Source organism: Python bivittatus, unplaced genomic scaffold (assembly GCF_059951505.1).
Source record: "Python bivittatus isolate LINGU-HERP-01145 unplaced genomic scaffold, Pbiv_v1 ctg000220_np1212, whole genome shotgun sequence".
In the NCBI taxonomy this organism is placed as follows: Eukaryota; Metazoa; Chordata; class Lepidosauria; order Squamata; family Pythonidae; genus Python; species Python bivittatus.
Window position 1 is genome coordinate 10,524,424 of NW_028277048.1, and position 22,877 is coordinate 10,547,300.

The following is a 22,877-nucleotide window of genomic DNA, read 5'->3' on the forward strand; positions in this document are numbered from 1 at the left end:
TGAAAGTTGCATGAAACTGTATTTTCTTATGCAATATTGTCTTTCTTAACCATTGTAAAATGCCCTTGAATTAATTTTACTGAAGGGGCGATATGTAAAAATATAGAAAGAGTATGCAGAAAACGGAATGTACAGATTAATAGCACCGTGGCAAGGATTTCCAATACTTAATGTAATCTAATTAGCATTCTCCTGCTTAACAAGAAGGTAAGTAGTTATTGTTCCAAAACAAATCTTTCCCATACCGGGAGTCGAACCCGGGCCGCCTGGGTGAAAACCAGGAATCCTAACCGCTAGACCATATGGGAAGGACATAGTAAAAGTGCTTCCTCAGCACAGGTCAAGGCTGAAGTAAGCCAAGTTAAGGCAGCTTGTGCCTGCCATCTCTTGGACGAACAGCAAACGGCAATTTAAAACGGAGTCCTTTTTTGAACTACCATCCTTTGCATCGTCCGCCCTAGGCAGTAATAAGGCTACTACAGCAGAAGGCTACCTCTGTGCCCCGCTTGAGCCCTCCCTACGTTTACCGGATAGTACATTTCATAGAGTCTGATGATGATTACTTCCAGGAAGGCGCGTTTAGGATCGCAGCCCCAGGTCCGTTCGGACTGCGATGGCGATCCCAGATCTAGACCGCAGGATCCCGAGAATCCGCCAGGGGGCAGCAAAGAGGAAGGGGATTCTGTTTCGATTTGCTGACGTATAGCGTCAGCCCCGAAGTCCGCGTCCCAGCAGGAGCCCCCCATAAGAGCAACATCTTCCTCTGATGCGTACAATTAAGGAGTAAGGGAAAGAGGTAACTGGCGGCACCTGGGCCAGCGCGGGGCCGAGCTGGTTAAAAGGCAGCTGCAAGGTCCGTTGCCTGATGTTCTCTTCTGAAGTTGTTTTTGTGCTGATGGGCAGAGTCTGAGTGGTTGTAGAGAAGAGGAGAGCTTTTATCTTGGTCGTTTTGTCCTCCTCGTGTCCCAGCAGAATGATCCGGTATCTTGCAGTAAGGTGAGCGTAGGGGGTGGGTGAAAACGTTGGCCTGGACTTGGGAAACGTTTTTCTGGTTTTGTGCTGCTTAAAAGAGATTGACTAATTGGGATTGTGGGTTGTGTTAAGCTGTGTTTTACTTAGCCATGATTTATTGGATAAGCAAAAACTGGTTGGGTTCACACTGCTTGCTAAACAGAATCAATGATAGCTTAATGTGATGTGTGAACCCAAGTAGGGGGCTAGCTTTCCTTAGGTTGTATCCTACTAGTGATATTATAAAAATCACCTAATGCCTTATGTTAAGTCATAATGTGGTTTGTTTTGTTTGATTTTAATCTTCTGCAGCTTGTGAACCATACCATGTAGCTTAGTGAGCTTTATAAAAATATTTATTTATTTATAAATCAAATTATAGTTGAATATATGTGAATCTGGTTATAACTGACTGTCTCTAACCTAAAGTTTGTGTGCATGTTGGTCTGGCTGGGTTCACCTATTGCATCCTGTGATTTATTTGGTTTGGCTTGACTTGTTGGGTGAATCAACCCATTGTGGGTTGTTAACCATGGTTAAGAGCACTGTGTGAACCCAGCCAGTGGCACCGAATGAACGAACTATGGTGCAGTATAAGATGTGAACCCAGACTGGATTTATTCTGTCTCTGTAGTCGCCAGTCAAAACTATATGATTTATCTGATTTTTGTCAAAGTTGTACATGAACCCATCTACCATGCTTTATGGTCTTGGGTTTAATAAGAAGAATGAGCCCGAATATTAAATTATTCTGGCAATGGATCTTCTATGAGGAATAGAGCTGAATGAAAGCTAGGGAGAAGCTGCCCATCCTGCTGGGGTCAGTTGGGGAGACCTTGAAGTGGGTTTTGGTTTTCTGCTGGGCTGAATGCTGAAATCTCAGCTTCTGCCACAGCTAGCCAGCATCTTGTCAAATGCACCGACTCCACCTGGGGAGACCGAGGAGGATTCCCCTCTGTGGCTGGGTTGCCTGTACGAAATGTGACCCTTGCTCTGATTTCTCTTTCAGGCTGTTTCTCCTCATTGTTCTGGCCGCCAGAACGTGGCTCCAGTTTGTTTCTCTGGCAGGTAACCAGGAGGCTGAGCAAATGCAAAACGGGTTGCTTTAAAAGATCCTTGCATGGCTTTGACTGCCCCTGGAGAAGAAAATCTCCTGGTGTGGAGAGAGTCAATTGCCCCCCCCTTTTTTTTTCTTCCTCTGAAGAAGTAGAACACGTCCTAGTCCTCAACTTGATGAATCACGTGAACTGGGCAGAGATTGTGTCTTGTTCTTTCCCAAGATGCAACCTGCCAAGGAAAGAAGTTGGTACCTTCTAGATGCTTTGATCAGTCCTATCTTCCATTATTCTTAACTAGAATAGTTAATAAACAGGAAGGATCAGAGTTGTAGACCCAGCTGGAGATAGCAATAGATATTATACTTCTGGCTATTGCTACAGCTTGGATAATCATTTGGGGTCCAAGTCTTAGGAAAGGCAGAGAGCATTGTTAGTTAAATTCTTCCAAGCTCTTCTGCGCTACTTCTGTAATTCAGACAGGTTCTGCACAAACAGTAAGCTGGTTTTGTGTTCTTTATTGCAGCTTTCCCCAACTTAGTATCCTTTAGGTATTTGGATTACCTTCTTGGCCTTTAGTTTTGCTGGCTGGAAAGAAAGGAATTGGAGTGTGGAATGTCTAGAGGGCACCAAAGGCTTCTGTAGTTATCAGCTGGAGCATGTCAGGAATTTCAGATGTTCTCAGAAGTTGCTTAGCCTGGTGGGAGGACCATGGGCTGACCCTTTTGGAAACTTTCCCATGCTGATTCAAGGATGCTAAAGCAGTAGAGGTCCAATTGGCTAGCAACATTCCTCGGAGGGTGGTTGTTGGGAGAAATAGGCAAAGGGAGCACAAAGTACACCACCTTAAGATCCCATATGAAAGGTGAGATTAAAATCTACTTAATAAAAAAACATTCCCCCTCTTTTTGCTATTCAGATCAGGTGGAAGTGGAATGTCTAGGTAGCCTCGTAAAACTCAAGCTGAACATGAGTAATTTCCAGAACAAGTATGTCAGTTTTGCTGCCCTTGGTGAGTCTTGGTCCTCCTGTCTTTTATTTTGAATTATTAGGAAATACTCAATCTGGCCCTTGTTTTTTAATATGGGATTGCCATCTGATGATGCCAGGATGAATAAATGAATAGAATAATACTGCTGTGCGGTGCTTCAGGTTCAATCACCCCAGGGTGCTTTGAAATGCACTGCAGGAGCATGAATGTAGCATCTGTCTGTAGCACCTTAAAGCAACTGTGTCTTTCCCCAAGACCATATGACCTTAAGGTGTTGCAAACAGATGCAATGTTTAATCTCTGAAACACCTTTCAGAAAGTGAATCCGAAGAGCTGTACGGCTTTTCTATCTGAGCTGTTAACTCTCTAGGTTCTAGGCAAGTGACAAGAACTTGTGCTAGCTTCAGCTTATCTGCTTAAGTTAACGTCCTCCCTTCATTCAACTTCTTGGAGATCGACAGGTTTGGGTCTGTTCAGCGCCTGGATGGGAGGCTGTCTGAAAATCCCACTTATGTCCTCCCACTTGCATATTGAAGGAATGTGCTTAATAATAGTTTCTATATGTTGTATAATTCCCCTGCAACTCCCCACTGCCATCAGATTAAAAAACCCTGGTATACTAGGATCATTTATGCCAAGTGATTGTTGAGGCAAAATCCATCTTAGCAGCCATTTAGCACTGTCGACATCTCTGTAGTATGGCCCATCCCTGCCAATGATGGCATGCCCCTATAGTTATGGTGCATATTTTTTCTACTCAAGCTCTCCATCTGTTATGCTTTATCTCAGTGGAAGAAGTCACTTTTCCCAAACGTTTGCAAACCTGGAGCTGGCTTAAGTGGAAAGAGGGACTTTTAAGTGTCCCTTAAGTGTCACTATCTTTTATGCAAGATCAAGCTTGTCAACTATATGATGCTGATGTCCCTGTTTAGAAAAGCAGTTTCCTTGTTTCTAAATAACCAATATTTTTGTTCTTCCAGATCAGTTTGGCAGAGCTTGGTCGATTGATGAGGCCCAGGCTATGAAATGCGGCTATACCATCTTCCAGGATGCTTGGGGGAACATTGAGTTCCGGGCCTCCCTGATTGGCTGCTATACTCAGATAGTGGTAGGTGGGAGAGGTGCATGATGATGGGAAGGCTCTAAACCAGGCTTTGGAATTCTGTACTGATGCCTTTAATTCTGAATCAAGGCAATTTGTTCATGGGCTCCCCATCTTCTTTTTGGGCCAAGGCTGCAGGTAGATGTTCTGTAGTGTGTGGAACGCCGTATAAGGATGGAGCCAGAAGGGAAGTGGGTGTGGTCAAAGCAAAAAAAAAAATGGCTGTGTCCTTATTTTGTCATAAACCGATCTATAAGGTGCTCAGACATTTTCCTCACTGTATTAAAATCACTGTGTTTGATTTGAACCTGTGAGACACTGAAAAGAGACAGAATGTTGCTCCCAGGTTGGAAGTTGTGCACACCTAGTCTAGCCTAGGGGTAGACAAGATATGCTAGGTATCACTGCCCATCTTCCTGTGGAACATGTAGTTCCTACTACAACACTGTGATTCATCATCCTCTAGAGGGGTACAGGATCCCTGTCCCTATCAAGACTGTAATTTGCTCTGCATCACTATTAATCTGGCCTGTAAGGTTTATGTGGAAATTGTAATCCTGTTCCAGCCAGCCTGAAGATGTCCTCTTCCTACACTGAACTGGCCTCAGTACATTCTAGCAAGTTTGTTCCTTAAGTGGTTAAACCAGCACAACTTAACAGCTTGGAGGCCTTGTTCCCATATGCACATCCAAAGACCTTGACATTAATTATTGGTTTCTTCTTTTGTGACCCTTTATTCAGGATGATCAGCAGTTCACTCTAACCATACAAATCAAGGCAGCAACAGACCCAGGGATGCACAATGCGGCTTTGCTTAATGTCCCCGTGAGTTGCTCATACGGCCCGTGGCAGCCCAGGGAAATTGTCTGTGAGACAAACTATATGGAGGTAAGTTTGGAAAAAAGCCAAACAGCCTTCAGCACTGATAGTGCTGCACGATCAAGATTGTGATGATTGTGTAGTTTTCCTAGCTGCCACACCAAACTTATAGGAGGTCTCAGGTATGTTGTGACAGTGGACTGATGCGTGACAACTAAACTGCACTTGGATAGCCCTGGTTCTGTGTATGTTGTATAGGAATGATGGGAGTAGAAGGGAGTTGGTACTTCAACCTGTATAGACTCTTAGATTCTCCTTTAGATTTTTTTTTTTTTAGTATGAACAGGTTAAAGCCTGTAGAGAAATAATGTGCAAAAAAGATTATGCTGGAACTGTATGTTCTCTTTTATGGGGACCAACTGCAGAATCTGTATCCAGGAAGTCTTAATCCTCTGCCAAAGAAAGCCATGTTCTACAAGTATAATTCTGTACTCAGGGCAGATGTTGAATTGTACCAGTTTGGGAGAGGCATCTGCGGGAAGGATGAGGACATGAAAATCTTGCCCAATCTCTGCCTTTCACTCTGGGCACTTTGACAAGTATTGGTGATACCCACAAGTAGGGCTGTGTGTTCCTCTGTTTGGCTGCCTGAGACAAAACAGGCACACCCAGCTTTTCCCTGTAGTGGCTGGATCTGATCCACTTGCTAGGCTGAGATTAATGAGTACTTCAGTGTGTGATAGACTAAGGTGGTGGCTGGATTCCCATCATGTGAATGTGAGGCCATGGAATGTTTTTAGTATGGGGATAATCTATTAAGTGAACATTAGCCTGTTGTGTGATCATGCCAGCCATTGGATCCAGCTGGACTGACAGCTGAGCCTGGTTTCAAGAGTGGTGCTGGGAGACCACCACCTCCTACAGAAAGGACTGACTGCCTAGCTTCAAAGGAATGGGTCAATCCAATCTGGGGTCCAGGGAGGGATAATGCAGGGCTGGGCCCAGCTTTTTCTGCACAAGAGTCCCCTTTTTTAAAAAAAAAAAATTATGGTAAGACTGGTTCTGCTTTCAGATATTCTTGAATTGTACCTGGAGGGTAGGATTGGAACTGAACAACTAAAGAAAAACATATAAAGAGCCATATTATATCATGCCCAAGGGCCCATCAGTCACTGTTGTGGGCAACCAGATGCCTCTGAGAATTTAAGCAGTGAGAAGTAGTTAGGGACAACAATCTCTCTATCCCTCAACTTTCCACTGATTCATGATGGAAAACACAGCTGACATCAGGGCAACATGCGTATGTTAGCACAAACTGACCTCTGTGATCAGGAGAAGAACATTTAATTGATGGCATGGGCATAAGATAAAGCTGCCCATTGCCTGCTGCTTGCAATTTAATGACTCTTGCCTCTTCTCCTGCAAAGCCAGGAAGCATGGACCAGCATCCCAATGATGTCCTCCTAGGCTCAGGATCCCAAATATGAGAAAGGTGACCTCTTGTAAACCTGAGTGCTCGTCTCCCAACTGCATGGCATCAGTGTGGCAACTAGCCAGACTGCACTAAAGCAAGCTTCCACGTCAACGCAGGGCTTTCCCAATTTAGTGTCACACATTTGCTTTATATGACCTGCTAAACTTCTGACAATACACACATTTTTGATTTCTGCAGAGTGCTATCTTAAGTAGGAAGCTGTGGTGAGCTGGCAGTGTGGTTGCTGAGCTAAACTAATCCACTTCTAAGCTTTAATCCTCCAAGCTCAATGGATGTTTGGTGCTCCTGCCTCACATGACCATCCAAAGTCAGGCTGCAGAAGGTATTCAACTACCTTAGCCTGGGCAATAGGATATTTATGAACTATTTTTGATCCTCCTGATTAAGGGAAGTGGCCTCTATTTAGTGCATGGCTGCATTATGCTGTGTTTTCTATCACAGATCAGACCAGGATAGGCCCCAAGATGGTAAAGCTGCAGATCAGAGCATGGCACTTCTTGGCCACTATGAAAGCAAGGAACAGGCTGCAGTTATTGATAGGGTTTATAACTTAATGGCTGCAAAAACATCCAGACTGAATTATTTTAACAACTGGAAGCAAGGGGCTGCAACAATGGAGGTTTTACACTCTCAAACTTCCCAAATGCCTTGAAATATCTCCTAAACATACTATCTCTTGTTTCTCCTCAAGGTCTCTGTGAGAAGGAATGTTCCACCAATCTCAAAGGACATTCTTCAAGATCAGCCTGAAGACTGGGCATCTGCTTTTGCAGAGGTATTTCTCTGTCTTCTCCCTGATCAAGTAAAAGCACAGATAGCATAACTTCCATGCAGAGAATTACATAACTCTAAAATATTTCCTTCTCTTGCTCTCTGCCCCCTGATTCTAGGCCAAAACTGGAGCTCCCTCCGTCTGGCACATAGTCTTTCACATGGACTCTGGGGAGAAGTCCATGCTGGTTGAAGAAGCTCAAGCTGCCGGTTATGGGATCAACATGACAGACACCAGGATTGTGTTGAGAGCTCCCTACAATGCCTCTCAAGCTCAGAAAGTGGAAGTGAGCTCACTTTAATTTTCAGAACATATGAAGATGCAGGGCAGAAGGCAGTGACAAGAATCCATGTATTCAATGCTATTGTTCAGCTAAAGCAACCATAGCTTATGGGGATAGGTGAACCCTTCATTTCCATTAGTATTAGTATGGATAGGCACATCTGATTGGTCCCTTCAATCTAAAGAACTTAATGACATCCCTGATCCCCTATCCATCTATACTCCAGGGATACTTGCTTTTTTAAAAAAAATGTAATTTCATCAAATGTGTTTCGCACATGGAGAGATATTTTATCCCATGTCCTGAAGATCTGGCAGTCTCACACTTGGCCAAAGTAAAAAGTTGGAAGCTTCTTGCTACCATTTCAGATCAGTGGGGTCCCTTTTTCTTCTGTGAGATCCAGTACCTACTACAAGCAGCGTTGGATGCTCCTGATGGTGGACACTGCAGTGGCCTGTCCTATAGGTAGGTAAATAGAGTAATGATCTCCAGATTATGGATCCCTGATGCCTAAACTCTCAAGGCTTGGGTTTCCTTCTTACAGCTTTAAGATCTGACTTAAAAGCTTAAATATGTTTTCTTCTTCTACCCTGTTACTCCCTAGATGGTGTAACCTATACAAAAGAAACAATCACTTGGACCATCCCAAAGAGAGTTTCTCCTCTTCTAATTGGAGTTGATACACTCAAAGAATTGCGAATAGAGATGGGTGTCAACCTATACAAACTGTCAACACAGGATATAAAGAGCCGAGGTTACATCCTGGCCAGTAACAAGGAAGCCATTATAGTAAAGATACCCATTGGTGCACTGGGTGGTAACTACAAGGTGGGCATGGGAAATCTTTTGGGTATTAAAAGCTGTTGTAGGTGATGGTGTGTTACAAAGTATGTTGTACATGCTGATGAGTCAGGTGCTCTGGTGTGAGTTTTTAAATGTTCTCTTCATTTTTATTGTGTTAACCCCACTGTAATACAATATAGTTCTCATCTGTTTCCTGTCCCACAATAATGGGGAAAAGCATCTTTTTTTTTTAAGCTGGGGAGGGTCTATTTAGGGGCCCTATTGGTCTCTTAAGGCCACAGGCTGCTCATCCCTAGTCTAGCATAAAGGAGGACATGGTGTCCAGATGTTGAATTCCTACTCCCATCAACCCTGGACAACATGGCCAATGGTGAGAGATGATGGGGGCTGCATTCTAACACCACTTGGAGGGCCACATTTTGCACATTCCTGATCTATAAAAATATGTTTGAGGTGGGGAGAAGAAAAACAAATGGTTGACCACAGTTTAACTTCTGCTTCTGAATTGTATGTTGCATGAAATCCAAACTGATGGCAGCATCAAGAAAAGAGATCAAACTGGATTTTAATGGGTGCTGCCCATTTTAATACAACATGTCTTGGTATAGGGCCTCTTAAGCTATGATTGCTAGTTGATCTTATCTTCCAGAGTCACGTAGTTGATGGAAAATTGATGATCACCTACAGAATCAACACCTTTGTGGAGCATTTGTGGGAAGATGATAAGAGAGGTATTACAAAGCATCTTATCCTGAAGAAGATCAGCACGCCTCTGCAGCTTGTACCCATCAGGATTACAGACTGTGAGTCGTCTTTATAAGAAATTAGCACAGGACAGTAGAAAGATGCTTCTGGTACTACAAAGATAACATCGCATAAAGGCTTTTAATGATGGAATGTTCTCCGTTCCACTAGTGGTTGGGCAAACTCTCTAGAAATGTGGGCTCTATTTGGCTTTTAAAAGTGTTTAGAACGATGATCTATCATTTAGATGGTAATTTAAGCGGAACCTGTTGTTTATACCCCCCGTAACGTCGTTTCTCCTATACACTCCTTAGTTTACCAGCAAGCTCAAAGGAGAGAAGTCCAGGGAATATAAAAGCTGTTATAAAAATATCCCTGAAGAAAGCAGTGGCAAACAACTTCAGTAATGTTGCCAAGAAAACTGCATGGGTGTGTCCATGAAGTCATCAAGAATTGCTTGAAGGGGATTTTATATTACTGCAGAGGACAGCTTTAGGCAACCACGCCCACCGTCTTCGTTTCCTAAAGTGCTGGAGCTCAGACATAACAAAATAAAAACATGTTGTGACAAATGTTGCCATCTTATGCTTCAGTAACAAGGGGTAGAGGAATGAAAGGGGACTTAGAAAACAAAGATCTTATTAACTTATAAGCTGCAGGGCAGGAGACAACAAAGAAGTGGCTTTGTACTTCTTAAGGACAGAGAGTGACAGGGTTTACTTAGAGGCAGTGATGGGATCCAGGCCATCTTGTCCAGGGTCCCCCTACAATCCTGGCTGCACCATTCTTGATGGGTGGTGTGTGTAATATATAGAGAGAGGAATGTGTGATGTGGTGTGTGTGTATATATAGAGTGAGAGGAAAAATCTGAACTCCAGGAGTCAGCTTCGCTGAGGCTTAACATATCTCTCTGCAACTTTTGGCAGGGGGTGTGTGGCAAAGACAGAAAGTGCACCTCTTTGGGTGGAAAGGGTTGCCCTGTGGGCCAGAACACGGGGATTGGGTGATGGCCTGTGGATTGATTGTTCCTGATGTATGCCACCTCGTTCCTATTACCCTTGCTTTTTTAAAAAAATCACAGTAACCTAACAGAGAAAATTGCTTTGTTGCCCCTGGATGGTGGACACTCATATACCCTTTCCAGTGGATCCTAATGATGAACACACTGGCTGATGATGCTTTGCTTTGCATCATGCCAACTTTCCAACTGATTAATTTATTTAAAAGGTTAAATGCCATCCACATTAAATAGGGCAAGAAGTCTGATGGGCATGAAGGGGTGTCTCAGTGGGTACACTGGTGCCCATGGGTGTCACGTTGGCTATTCAAATCTTAGGATGAGCCAAAGGGTCTTGTTAACAGAGCAGCTGGAGGAAAAGATGAGAGAGAACTTCAAGCCCAAAGCACACTTTGCCTTCAAATGGCTTTCTTTCCTCCGCAGATACAAAAATAAATCTCTGGCTCTTCAATGCAACAGTTGGATCCTTCTTGCCAGATGTAGACCTGGTTGGTGTGACAGTGGGTAATTCAGGGCCCTTGACATTGCCTGAGGCTGAGAAATGGAGCTGTAAGATCCTTGAAATCAAACAGCCTAACGGCAGCAAAGATTATCTTGTGCAAATCCCGTTTGATGCTCCTGGAGTTGAGAAGGAGGTAAGAACAGGTATCAGTTTAGGCCTTGTTTGCAGGTCTTAGGGTAGAATGTCTTTTTATCATTAGCGGCAGAGGACCATCAACAAAACACCTGACGTTCCTTTTAAAACTGAATAATTATGTGGAGTGGCTTGAAAGATTTTATTTTTCCAAATGCTGTGTTTTATTATGTATGCCTATAATTAGCACACATGTACTACTTCAGACTTCCCCCTTCTATGCTGGAGGGAGCACCAACTTCAGGAGATGACATTCTGTGTTGAGCACCAATAGATACTTGGACCGTCCATTCTTGAGAATGCCTGGGTATTTCTAACCTGAGGATGGATTATCCTTCCTTAATTTTCAAGAGAATTTTAGGCAATTTGGATCTCTTTCTCCTCCCTCCCCAGCACAAAATGGAACTTGTTGGTCAAAGGCTGGGTAAGAGCGGGTGTGAGGTAACACTGTTTGCAGACCAACAGTGAGGTAGACTTAGAATGCGTGGGCATCTTTTATCAAGTTGTATAAAAGAGGTTGCTAAGATTCAAGCTGTAGGGTATCTGGGGTAGGTATGTCAGCATTTCAATGTGCTACATATGTAAAGAAGTTTGGTAATGTCAGTTTTCCAAGATGGGGTCAAAATCAGCCTTCCACAATCATGATCTTCTCCAAATACGTGGACTTCAGCTCCCAGAATTCTTAGTGATGGCCATGCTGGCTAGGAAATTCTAAGAGCTGAAGTCCATATATCTGGAGATTGCTTGGCTGGATTATGCAGCTGATTTATCTATGTAAATTGTTAGCTATTATGTAGGTTTTAACCCAGAATTACAAAACGAGAGGCTGCATGGTAAAGGCACATTTTGTAATCCATAAATTTTCTGCATCTAAATAGACTCGATGAACACAATGCCACACCTAGCTCCCTTTAGTGGTTACACTGTTATTGATAATGTAGAAACTAATACCCTCCCCATTAATTTCTCCCAGTATGTGCCAGATCACTTCCGAAATTATACCACCAACCCTGTATTGCTATTCAGGGTGATTCCTCAGGCAGAAACCTTTGAAGTCCCAGTCCCTCTGTCTGCCTTGGTGAAGGATGCAGGTGAGTTGATTGGAGCTAATATTTCCTGCCTCTTTCCATTACGGATACCAGAAGCAAAATGGGTAGAAACTGGAGATCCTGGGATAGCAGACATTTCCATTGCAACTGAGAAAGTAGGCTGTTGGTCCAGAAGATGTTACTGTAAAGTTGTTAGAAACAGTTATAGTCTTCCATTGATATCTTAATGCTCTTTAAGGAGGCAGTTAAATAGTGGCACTCTGATGTAGCTAGTCATTTGTGTAATTAATGATCAAGTAGTTACTCATGCCCTTCTGTGCAACTAAGCTGTGAGAAATGTTATTGGAAAATGCGGGTGGATTAGTTGCAGTGGGTAGGAAAGTAAATGGACAGGCGCTAGTCTTGTTTCCTCTTCTCTGCAGTGCTGCCACATGCGGAAGGGTTCTGTGATGATGAAGCCCTCTATTTAGTGGTGAAACGTGGCAACGTGGACGAGAATTGGTTGCCCTTTGTGGGGAACACACCCTTAACTCAGGAGACAACACAGACTCTTGGCTATGGGTTGCAGGACAATAGAACTCACCTGGCCCTGAGGGTGCCAAGGTTCGCCCCTCACGTGTTCCTTGAGGTAGGACAAAGCTGGGGCTGGACAGCCCTCTGTCAAAGAGTGGAAAGGGGTGCCTTCTGGGGTGGAGTGGGAACAGTGGGTAAACATTGTGAAAAAAGCCACCCTGGGGCCTGCAGGCACAGGTACGCATTGGACTCCCCGTTGCTGCCCACTCCTTCAACTTCAACCATCTAGGTGGTGAACATCTGGATAACACTAGAAGGCAGCAAAGGGTTAGTTTTCTGTGTCTCTGCACTGCCATCTTGTGATCATCTGGATTTCTGCAGCCCAAGCGTGAGTCATAGTGGAAGACCCAGCACAGAATAAAATGGAAGAGTGAGCAAGTAAGGGACCGCCCACCCGCCACTGTGGCTGCTACTGCCTTCTCCTCTGCTGTTCCTGAGTCAGCTGTTGCCCCATCAGTAGCAGTCACCATGCTGTGGAAGCTGAGCCTTGTAAGTTGTTGGTGGCTTCCCTGCTATGGATGCTGCCCAGTCACTTCCTCTTCTCCTACCTGTCTGTGAAGGAATGCAAGGAGAGAAAATAGCCACATCATATCCTGGCTGCAAGAAGTCCAAGGAACCACTAAATGGCAGGAAAGAGGGAGATTCTTTGCCATATCTAAGAGGCTTGTTTTGGGGATAGAAAGTTCTGCTTATGCCTTGGGTGAGAGAAGCAACTTGTTACCATGAATTCTTGCTTCCCTGGAAACAGGCCGGTAATTGGCTTCCTCTACTTCTGTGAGTAAGCAAAATGCTTGCTTATTAGAAGCCAGTATCGGAACCCCTTTTGCTTCAACTGCAGGATCTAGGCTATACATCATTCCTTCTCTTCCATCATAGTCTAGATGTGTTATTCTAATCTTCACCCTATTCCAAAAGAGGCCCTTGATTTCTGCATAATGAATGGGAAGAAGAGTCTTCCTGGGAGCCATCTCAGCCTAAGGTGCACAAATGGGTGGGGTGAAGAGCTGCATTTGATCTTTGAACAGCAAGCTAGGGGCTAGGAGAAAACCTAAATAAAATATCAGGGAAATCTAAGATTAAATAGTACTTGGTGATATAATGCTTAATCATTTCACCCTTCTGTCATTTGGTAACAAGTTTCAGAATGCCAGGGTAGCACAAGGTGCCCTGAGGCCTCAAATTAAGCATCTCTGATCTAAGGCCTAAATACCAGCTGTAAGGAGCATCAGTAGAAGGAGGCAGTAATTCTCATGTCCCACTTGTAGCTCCTGGGTTCGGTTGATTGGCTCCTAGATAGGTCTTAACCCCAGCAAGGTTGTGATGTTCTCAATCTATGGCTTAGAATCTTAGGGTACCTCCACTCAGCTGCCATTTTCACCACTCAAACTCTCACAATCACACTCTTGCTTCCCATAAGTGTACCAACCATGCTGTTGCTATACAGACCAGCATATCCTCCAGCTGACCAACGGGTCGATTAGATTCTCTCTCTCTCTCTCTCTCTCTCTCTCTCAATCCTGTTTCAAGGACTTAATTTCTATTTCCCTATTTCTTCAGAAAGACTGAGGTAGAAGTGAAGCTAATAGAAATTAAATGGTGACTCTGGGATCTTTGGTTTGGACTGAAATTGAGGCTCATCAGCACTGACTAATAAAGCAAGCCTTCATGTGACTAGTGACTAATCTGTTCTTTTTTGGGGTCCTAGGAAATAAACTCCTTTGGGATTGTGACCACCTTCCAGTTGCAATTTAAGGACCATCTCAGTCAAACTGAAATGATTGAATTCACCATTTCCTGCAGCTTCTCTCCAAACAATCTAATTGGTAAATGTCATTCCTGGGCTGGCTAAATGTCTGAGGGACGTTGATCCTGATGTCCCTCAGGATGTTGATACATTAAGTCCATTTGGGATGTAGTCAACCAGACTTGAGGATGTCACTTTCAATCTGACAACAAAGGCACTCACATATTTAGTAGCATATCGTTCATTTTATTTTATACAGCGTTCCTAAATATAACTAATGATTTCGTTCCTCTCTCCCAGCAAGAAAACTGCAGGTTGGAGGAACTTAACATTTTCTCACAGATTCTTGGCTCCTTTGTCTCAAGTACACTGTAGGAAAACTGGATTGTGCAGAACTTTACATAGCATACAGAAAGTATTGTACAGGGTAGAGAAGGCATTTTGGCTTTCTGCCAGCTTAAAAATTAAGGCTGCTTGCAGCTGAGGATTGCTTTTGGAATTGCCATATCTCATTTATTTTTACTTCATTAACATCAACAAAACACAGGATATTTCCCCAATGCTGAGTTAGTGCTCTCCGCCTACCTTAAGTCTACAGGAAGCTACTGGCATGAATTTGGCTGTCCCCATTAATGACCTGTATCCTCCTCGCTTCTGTTTTAAGTCTCTGCAGTCACCCAGCTTCCATCCAATGGGTGAATGGGTGGCAAAACCCTCCCTCCCTCCCTCCACCTTGACACCTTGACAATTCTAGGCAGTTTACAAATAAAAAGAAAACAGTACATATAAAACAGATCATAGCTGACAGTGAGGACCATGCAGGAATAAGGGGGAAGTATTAATTTAATGCTGATAGAGCTAAGGACAACAAGGTTTTCTCACTCATGGTCTGGGAATGAAAGGAAGGCAATGTCCTGGGGGTTGGGGGGGGATTGCTGCTGCTGAATGATTGTACCCTGAGAGGTGTAGATGGGGACAGTCATGGTCCTCTTCTGCGATCTTCCAGTGTTTCCATGTCATCTTCATCTTTTGCAGGAAAAGGATCGATAACTTAAGGCAGCCTCCATAGATGGCTGCAGTACACTCCATTCTTACCGCTGTTGTAATTTTCCTTTTTTTTTTTCCCCCTTTTTCCTAAGGTGTGGTTTTGATGTGGTCTATGAGGAATGATAGGGCTGTGCTTCCCTTCTCTTCAATTGTATAGCCTTATCACTCTTTTCAACCTTTTGCTGCTTTTTAAAAAAGGCATTAACCTCCTGTATGAAAGATGGGAGATTAATAAACAAGAGAGGGAATGAATGGTGAAAATGGTGCCCACTGCCGAGGGGGGTGGTGATGTGCGCTGTAAACTCTTATCTTCAGCAATCCAATTGCTTGTAACTATGACAGTAATATTTCTTTGGGGATGGAAGGCTGGTACAAAAGTGTTGGAGCGGATGGGTGCACAGTAGTGCCAGTTAACGTGGAATGTCAGCTGGAACGCTTGCTTGAAGCTGACCATGAAAGGCTGCGATCAGCACCAAAAGCTGATTGTCTGGAGGCGTTCTATCTGGGGTAGCATCCATGATGCAGCCCTGCTCAAGGCAAGGGGGTGACAGAATTGGGGTACTGCGCTTAGCAAGGAAGGAATCCTTATCTCCTGAACTTTCTGGAATGACCTGTCTCTTGCAGAGTGCCAGCCTAATGGCACAGTGGTAGTGTCTGCTCTGAAGTTGGTTGGCATGCCAGACCTGGAGCCCTCGACTTTAGTGCTGAGAGACAAACGCTGTAGGCCAGCTTCTGTGACAAAGGCAGGAGCAGTCTTTCTCTTCAATGTAACCTCTTGTGGCACAACTCGCAAGGTAAGAGATTACTCGGGGGGGGGGTCCCCTCTCCAGGATGGTCTGGAAAGGATGCTCTAAAGCAGAATAGAATGTGTCCACTGACCTTCTCCCAGCCTGTTTACCCTCTGGCTGTGTTGGGACGATAACTCTCAGAATTCCCAGTCATTCCCAATGGGGAGGCCAGGTTGGGGAAAACACCCACCCAATAGGACAAGCACCAACCGTTGTGTGCTCTTACTGAACAGTGTTGGGTATAAGAGACAACTGGGGGAAAAACTAGGAACTGTATATTTTCTACTACAGTACTGGATCTTTCCTACTTCATATGGTTTATGAGGTGATAAAGGGGAAGAGGGAAGGGCCCAGCGTAGGCCTTTGAGGAACTTGGAGGAAGGGCAGGGATCCAGTTTTTCTTTTTTTTTTTCAAGTTTTTTTTAAGCTTTGGAATGTTTCATTCCTCCTTCTTTACAGTTTGAAAATGGCATCATGACTTATGAAAATGTGGTCCTGTACTTCCTCCCAGGCCAAGCAATACCTGTGTATCAGTGAGTACTTGTGACTTGAGAGTTGGGGAACAAAGTTGAAGCCAACTTGTCCTTGCCCTGGGTGGCTTCCAAACGTGCTGGGATGGCAGTTCACAGAATTCCCAAGTTGGGAGAGTTTGAATTAAAGCATTGCATTAGGAGGTCCCCTTAGCCAACCATGCTTGAGGAAGGATTGCCTTGGCACCACACAGAATGCTACCCTAAAACATCAAGCGATGAAAAAGTGGTACAATAGTATGGGATGGTTTGGGCCCATCTGGGGAGACTCTGCAGACATGGATCTCCAACATAGCCAGCTAAGTCCTCTGAATGTCCTGTGTGCATCAATGTCCTCCCAAAAATGTGAAAAGAGAGAAGCTATACTTTGGAGCTCCTCGGGGGCTGGGTGAATAAAACAAGACTCCTTTTGCTGGCAAATTCTCATCTTTTCAAGGTTGAAATGTGCTTGCCAGTACTTCATTGGGAAGATGCTGCTGTTTCAGTATAGCCCTGCACAAGCACCATCACCAAGCATCCTGCCTGGGACTGGGCAGCTGGAACTTGCCCTTAAACTGGCCAGAGGTAATTTCAAAGCAGAGGGGTCACCTATAATGTATTTAAGACTGTAATCGATGAAATTGTAACACTCTATTTTGTTGTATCAGCCACCAGCATGAGAAACAGTTTCTAACTTAGATTTAGCACTAATCTGAAGGCATGTGCTTGTACAAGGATTGTCTTAGAAGTGTTCCTTCTGGATAGGAAGGAAGAATGCAACTAAAGGCAACAGTTATTTGTACTTTTAAACAACCATTTGTATTTACCTTTTAAAAATCCAACTTTAAAAAGCATGGAAGTTCTCATCAAAACTATTTTTAAGTATTGTAAGCTTTGTTTATGATAAACCAGGGCCTATAGGATTTCTAGCTTTATGTAGGATTCATCTTTGATGAGTCTTTCAATTGTCTCTATGTGAGCACTAGTCAACTTGCACTGCTACCTTGGCCTCACTGGGAGTTTTTATATTGTTAGGAAATTGTGAATTTGAGTCCTGAAACTTGGGCTGTTTAGATTTGAATAACTAATTAACTTTGCACGTCCCGTTTGCCAGTTGAGGGAGCGTGCCAGATCATCCAGCAGAATAGGGTTCCGTTTTATTGTCTCATTTATCTGTTCGTCCTTCTAATCCAAGCGTGTGGCAGCAGCCAAGAACATCTCTTGGCTGTATTTGGGTTAACGATAAACAATTACCTTTGATCTTACAGGTAGTCCTTGCTTAACAACCACAATAGGGACCAGAAAATTCATTGTTAAACAGGGTGGTTGTTAAGCAAGTTGTGCCCAATTTTACAATCTTTTTTGCAGTGGTCATTAAGCAAATAATGCAATTGTTAAGCGAATCACGCAGTTCCCCATTGATTTTGCTTGCCAGAAGCCAGCTGGGAAGGTCGCAAATGGTGATCATGTGACCCTGGGATGCTGCAACCCTCATAAGTGCAAGCTGGTGGCCAAGTGCCTGAATCACAATCACATGACTGTGGGGGTGCTGCGACAGTAGTAAGTGTGAGGACCGGTTGTAAGTCTCTTTGTGCAGCACTGTTGCAACTTAGAATGGTTACTAAACAAATGGTTGTTAAGTGAGGACAACTTGTATTGGCATAACTGGATGAGTATGACTTGTGGAAGAGGAGTGTCTTTCAGTCCTATCACAAAATGTCTACTTTGATCAAAGATAAAAACATTCAGATCCTGGTTTTCTCACTAATGAAAGAATCACCTCTGACTCGAGAGATGCCTTTGCCTATGCTCCAGTTGTCTCATCTGGGCTTAAAATTGAAGTGTACCTCTTGCATTGTGCTAGTACAGTTCTTAGATTAATAAGCAGATTAGAGTGGGAGATACATAATCCTAGTTTAGACTAGTGATGCTGTACCAGTGAGTGAAGATTGATTCCTGTAAATTAAATCAATTATCTTAGGATACTAGGCTCCTAATAAATTTTTCTTTCCCCCATCTCACTTTTCTGTAGACCAGTCCTACAGGGATTTCTACCTCAACTCTGAGTATCCCATAAGTCGCTACCTTCGAGAGCCTCTCTACTTCCAGGTAGAGCTTCTCCACAGTCAAGACCCACAGCTGGAGTTGTTCCTGGAGGACTGCTGGGCCACTGCATCACCCGACAGGAAGAGTTTCCCACAATGGGACATAGTGGTTGACAGGTACCAATTTTAACTGTGGGTTGAAGGTTGCTTGCCACTTATATGAAAAGTTGAGCACTATGAGTAAAGATGCTGAAAAAAGCAGTTTGACAAGGCCTGACTAGAAAGTACATCTGGCTTGGGTTATGCTGGGGGATGAAAGACCTTCTATAAAAACTACCCAAGGCAGAACAAAACATAACACTTTGTACTGGCTGCAGAAATTGCTGCTCTTCTGTGTTCAATAATCCAGCCATCTAAAGACCTCAAGACGCATGGCCAATTCTTGTTATAACTTCAAAACCCAAGATAGAGCTTGATGGTATATCTTCCAGAGCCTTAATACTATATTGTCTAGCATTAATGCTGTAGTTTGTTAATTATGTATTATGGCTTTCTTTGAGGTTGAACTTGTGCTGATAGGAGCAGTGCTGATAATTCCATGGCATTATCTAATTAAGAGGTCCTTTCTAGTCTTTGATGCCAACTTGGCACAGACTGGACCTCATAGCTATAGCTTTGTTGAGAAACAAAAAGAATATATGAGTTATATGCATATGCATATGTATTCGTGTAGGTATACATCTAATTATTTTTATCTTACACTAGTTGTGAGAATACGGCAGATACACATCAGACAATATTCCATGACGTCCCCAACACTTCTGTCCCATTCCCTACACATCTGAAGCGCTTTGAAGTGAAAATGTTTACATTTGTGGTGAACAGCCAAGCTGTTCAAGGGCAGGTAAGGGTTAGGTAAGACTGCCTTTACTGGTCAATGTGGGTAATTTTGACATGATGCTTCATGGTGTTACACTTGGAATGGCAGTTTACTACGTTGGTCCTATTGATGCTATATCAGGGTGGCTGACTCTTCTGTTGATAAGCCCTAAGATGCTCTCCAGAGTCCTGCCTTGGTAGCATTACTGGCTGTCTCTATTTCCCCACCAAAGGTATTGTATGACAATAAGGAAATATAGCTTTTCTAAGTTCCATGGACTTTTACAAGAATATCCCTATAATACTGTGTTAAAACTGGAATGAGCATCTTTCAGTTCTCTTTTAAAATCACTTGAATCCAATTCTTTCCAAGGGATGAGTTCTTTTAGTACTTCACCACCTTCATTTAGTAGCATGCTTCCTAATTCTCTCAAACTACCTTGTGATGCCCGGTGATTTCTGTCTGTTGTTCAGATCTATTTCCACTGTAGTGCAGTAATCTGCGACTCCATCCAGCCATCTTCCGATGCCCTTTGCACCAGGTTCTGCATTCCCAGAAGGCAAAGAGCAGGTAAGGGACTAGAATATAAATGACTTGGACTGCTGTGCCCATGCATGGCAAAGCACTCTTATCTTCTATTACAACCTTGCCCAACTTCTTACCTCCCAGATGTGCTGGACAACTGATGTAGCCACTGAGTGCATTGGCACGCTGCTTCAATAGCCTGATTGGGAGCAGGGGGAGAGAGAATGGTTTCCCATGTGTCCATTGCACTTTTTTGTAACCTCTCAGTTTTTTAAAGAAGTGGTTACCAGAAGCTATATTCTGAAATGGAAGCTTGCTCTCTAAAATGTGTAGAATTGCATCTTCTGTCATGTAGGTTAATGACTTTTCTTCTTGGGCCTCCTCTGTTCATCTCTTCCCCGTAGTGGCAGATATTGGCTTGTGCCACGCTCAGAGAAAGGTGATCAGTATGAGGTCTACAGTAGCCGGTTTGTGGAGAATAAAAATGCACCCATTAGGCAGTACCTAGAGATGTGGTTCTTATATAGTTTTTTAAAAAACAGATTAAAACTGTTTTGTTTTATGCAATATGGTAAAATTCTAAGTCTGGGCACCACTTATGAAAACACCTATAGATGGATCTCAAATGTGTTTTGAGACTTTGAAGAAGCCATAATATGCAAACATGTACCTATTCAACTCCACAAAGGTATGGGTTGGTCTCTAACTTTCAGTTCTTCCAGCAACTGCCTTGTCTTCGGTGCAGACAATATTGACAAAGAGCTGAGACAATAGGACACAGCTATAACCCCTTAACCTCCATAAGTGATGCGAGTGATAAAATCCCTTGGTCTCATCCACATGTCATAACCACGGCTTGAAACTTAAGGATGCGTCCTCATGGCATTGCTTTTTTCCTATCCTGAGCCCATGGTGGAGACAGTTTAAATTCACCTTCAACTGTTCCAGTTTAAAAATAACATTTCCCCTTTTCACCTGGCTTTAAGTTTTTTTAAGTTTTGCTGTATGATATCTCATCGACAAGACAGTTCAGAGCTGGGATCTGCTCAGTTCCTATTGGCTACTTTATGCTGGTGCAGGTATGACCCCTGTCCTCTGTGGCCATTTTGATTTGGACCACAGTAGCAACTGGATTCTGCAAAGGCATCTGCCCGAGTAATGCCTGACTGATGCTTTCTGAAGTGCTTGTTGGGTGTTACGTTTTTTTAAAAAATTGACGTTTGCTGGAAAGAGTGCTAGTTCTCAGATGTGTTTGCACATGGGGAGGGTAAGGAGAAAGAGGTGGCCTTGGTTGTCTCTCTCTTCCCCTCTCCCCTCCTTCATCCAGGACTGGCACAAGTCCTCCAGCTGTGAAACTAGACAAAGGGTGTGAAGCTGATCAGACTTTGAAAATTGACAAAAAGCTGGCAGGGATCCTTTGATTCAGTTTCAATTCAGTGGCTTCTCTGGCATCTCCACCCATCCTGTGTGTATCCATCAGTTCCACCTCTTGATCCTCAGCCACTCAGTTATACATTGGGCAAGCACAGAATGATACCTGTGCCAGACTCCCAATCAGTCTATTCTCAGCCAGAATTGAGGCTGTTTCCCTCTCTCCCTCCCTTATATAGAGTAGAGAGAGAGAGAGAGAGAGATTAAAAATTCCCCTCTCACCCCTATGGGTGGTCTGTGTCTTCCTCAATCTCGGGTCCTCTACCAGAGGCCTGGGGGTTTGAGGGTTCTGCGCAGTACCTGAGCTGTTCCTAGCACTATATATATATATATGGTAAACATGGATTAATTGCTGCTCCAGAATAATGCTATTCCAAATTGATACTATTCCAGAATAGCATTAAAGCCGTATCAGAATGGAGCACAATTATCAGATGAACATACCCATGTTGAAAGACTCGCACGAAGCCAAAGCAATGTTTTGGCAAATGACCTAAACTCACCACTTGAGCCATCTGTCAAAATTCACTTCCTCCCCAGCCTCATCCCATGTTAGGGGAGTGTTTTTCCCCACCAGCTGGTTTGGGGAGGTAAGCAAAGTCACAAGACACCACCAATTCCATTCTTGCGTCAAAAGTGTAAGAACCGTATACTGGCTTTGTATTGAAACAGAATAGAGTGCGAGGGCATTGCAAAATATGCCAACATACATTTTTGCCATCTCAAGGACTGGAGGAAAGCCCTTTAAATGGTCCGCAAGGAAGAGGCCTTTGTCTCTGCAAAACAGTACTTTCCCTCCTTAAACCCGATAGTGTAAAAACATTTCAATGTAGCTGATGTAAAATGAACTGCAATGCCTTCAGAATCATATAACTAGCATAAGCATGATGATACACTTCTGATTAGAAAGGTATGGCTCTGCAGATGAGAAGGCTAATGTTTTAAAATGCTTTCTAGGCCGGAGCATTGATTCCTCGAATGATATCCAGGGATATGTTTCATCTGGAGCAATTGTGATAGGAAGGAGGAATGATCCCTAAACATCTTATAAAAAGACTTGAATGGTGGCAAGATGTAACTGCTGAAATATTTATTTCTAGGTGTTGCAGCTGTGTATTATGTAATAAAAAGCCTACAATAGGTACATTCGGGTATCTGTGCTTTCTGTAAATCTCTAGAGTAGTTTTCCCTAAACTTTTAGGGACAGTGGGCATACCTGGAACTTTTAGAGTTCTGAGGGCATTGTCATAAAATACTGGTTACAGGAATGCTTTTGTAATGACTAGTCACAAAATACCCATTTTATAAAGGCTAACTAGTGAGGCTGCCTGATCTGAACATGTAATAGAGGTGAGGGTCTGATCTTGAACACATTCTAAAATTCCCTTGTTTTAAGGCTTCCCAGTTTCCATGAAATGAAGTTGTATCAAGCATGCTCTGTTGCAGGGGAAAGCCATCCTACGTGATTTAGGCACAGCAACAGAAATTGCTGAGTGTCTGCTACACAGGGTGTGCAACATGTAACACTTCATAGATAATTTCTAGACTAGTAGCTATT

General features: G+C 43.4%; 1 protein-coding gene and 1 non-coding gene across 2 annotated transcripts; one reads left to right on the forward strand and one right to left on the reverse strand.

Moving 5' to 3' along the window:
- Positions 1 to 236: 236 nt before the first annotated feature.
- On the reverse strand, positions 237 to 308 carry TRNAE-UUC (transfer RNA glutamic acid (anticodon UUC)). The gene has a single exon. It is a non-coding gene; the product is annotated as a tRNA-Glu (tRNA).
- A 665-nt stretch (positions 309 to 973) lies between these two features.
- On the forward strand, positions 974 to 22,399 carry LOC103052427 (uncharacterized). Its single transcript, XM_015887282.3, has 21 exons — positions 974 to 996; positions 2,021 to 2,079; positions 2,986 to 3,078; positions 4,038 to 4,165; positions 4,901 to 5,047; positions 7,165 to 7,248; positions 7,364 to 7,531; positions 7,897 to 7,993; positions 8,133 to 8,356; positions 8,982 to 9,135; positions 10,518 to 10,729; positions 11,702 to 11,819; positions 12,200 to 12,405; positions 14,056 to 14,173; positions 15,766 to 15,935; positions 16,389 to 16,462; positions 16,896 to 17,023; positions 18,471 to 18,660; positions 19,249 to 19,387; positions 19,837 to 19,933; positions 22,277 to 22,399. Exons 1-21 carry the CDS (start codon positions 974 to 976, stop codon positions 22,357 to 22,359), a joined length of 2,712 nt encoding a protein of 903 aa, XP_015742768.3. The 3' UTR covers positions 22,360 to 22,399.
- Positions 22,400 to 22,877: the final 478 nt, after the last annotated feature.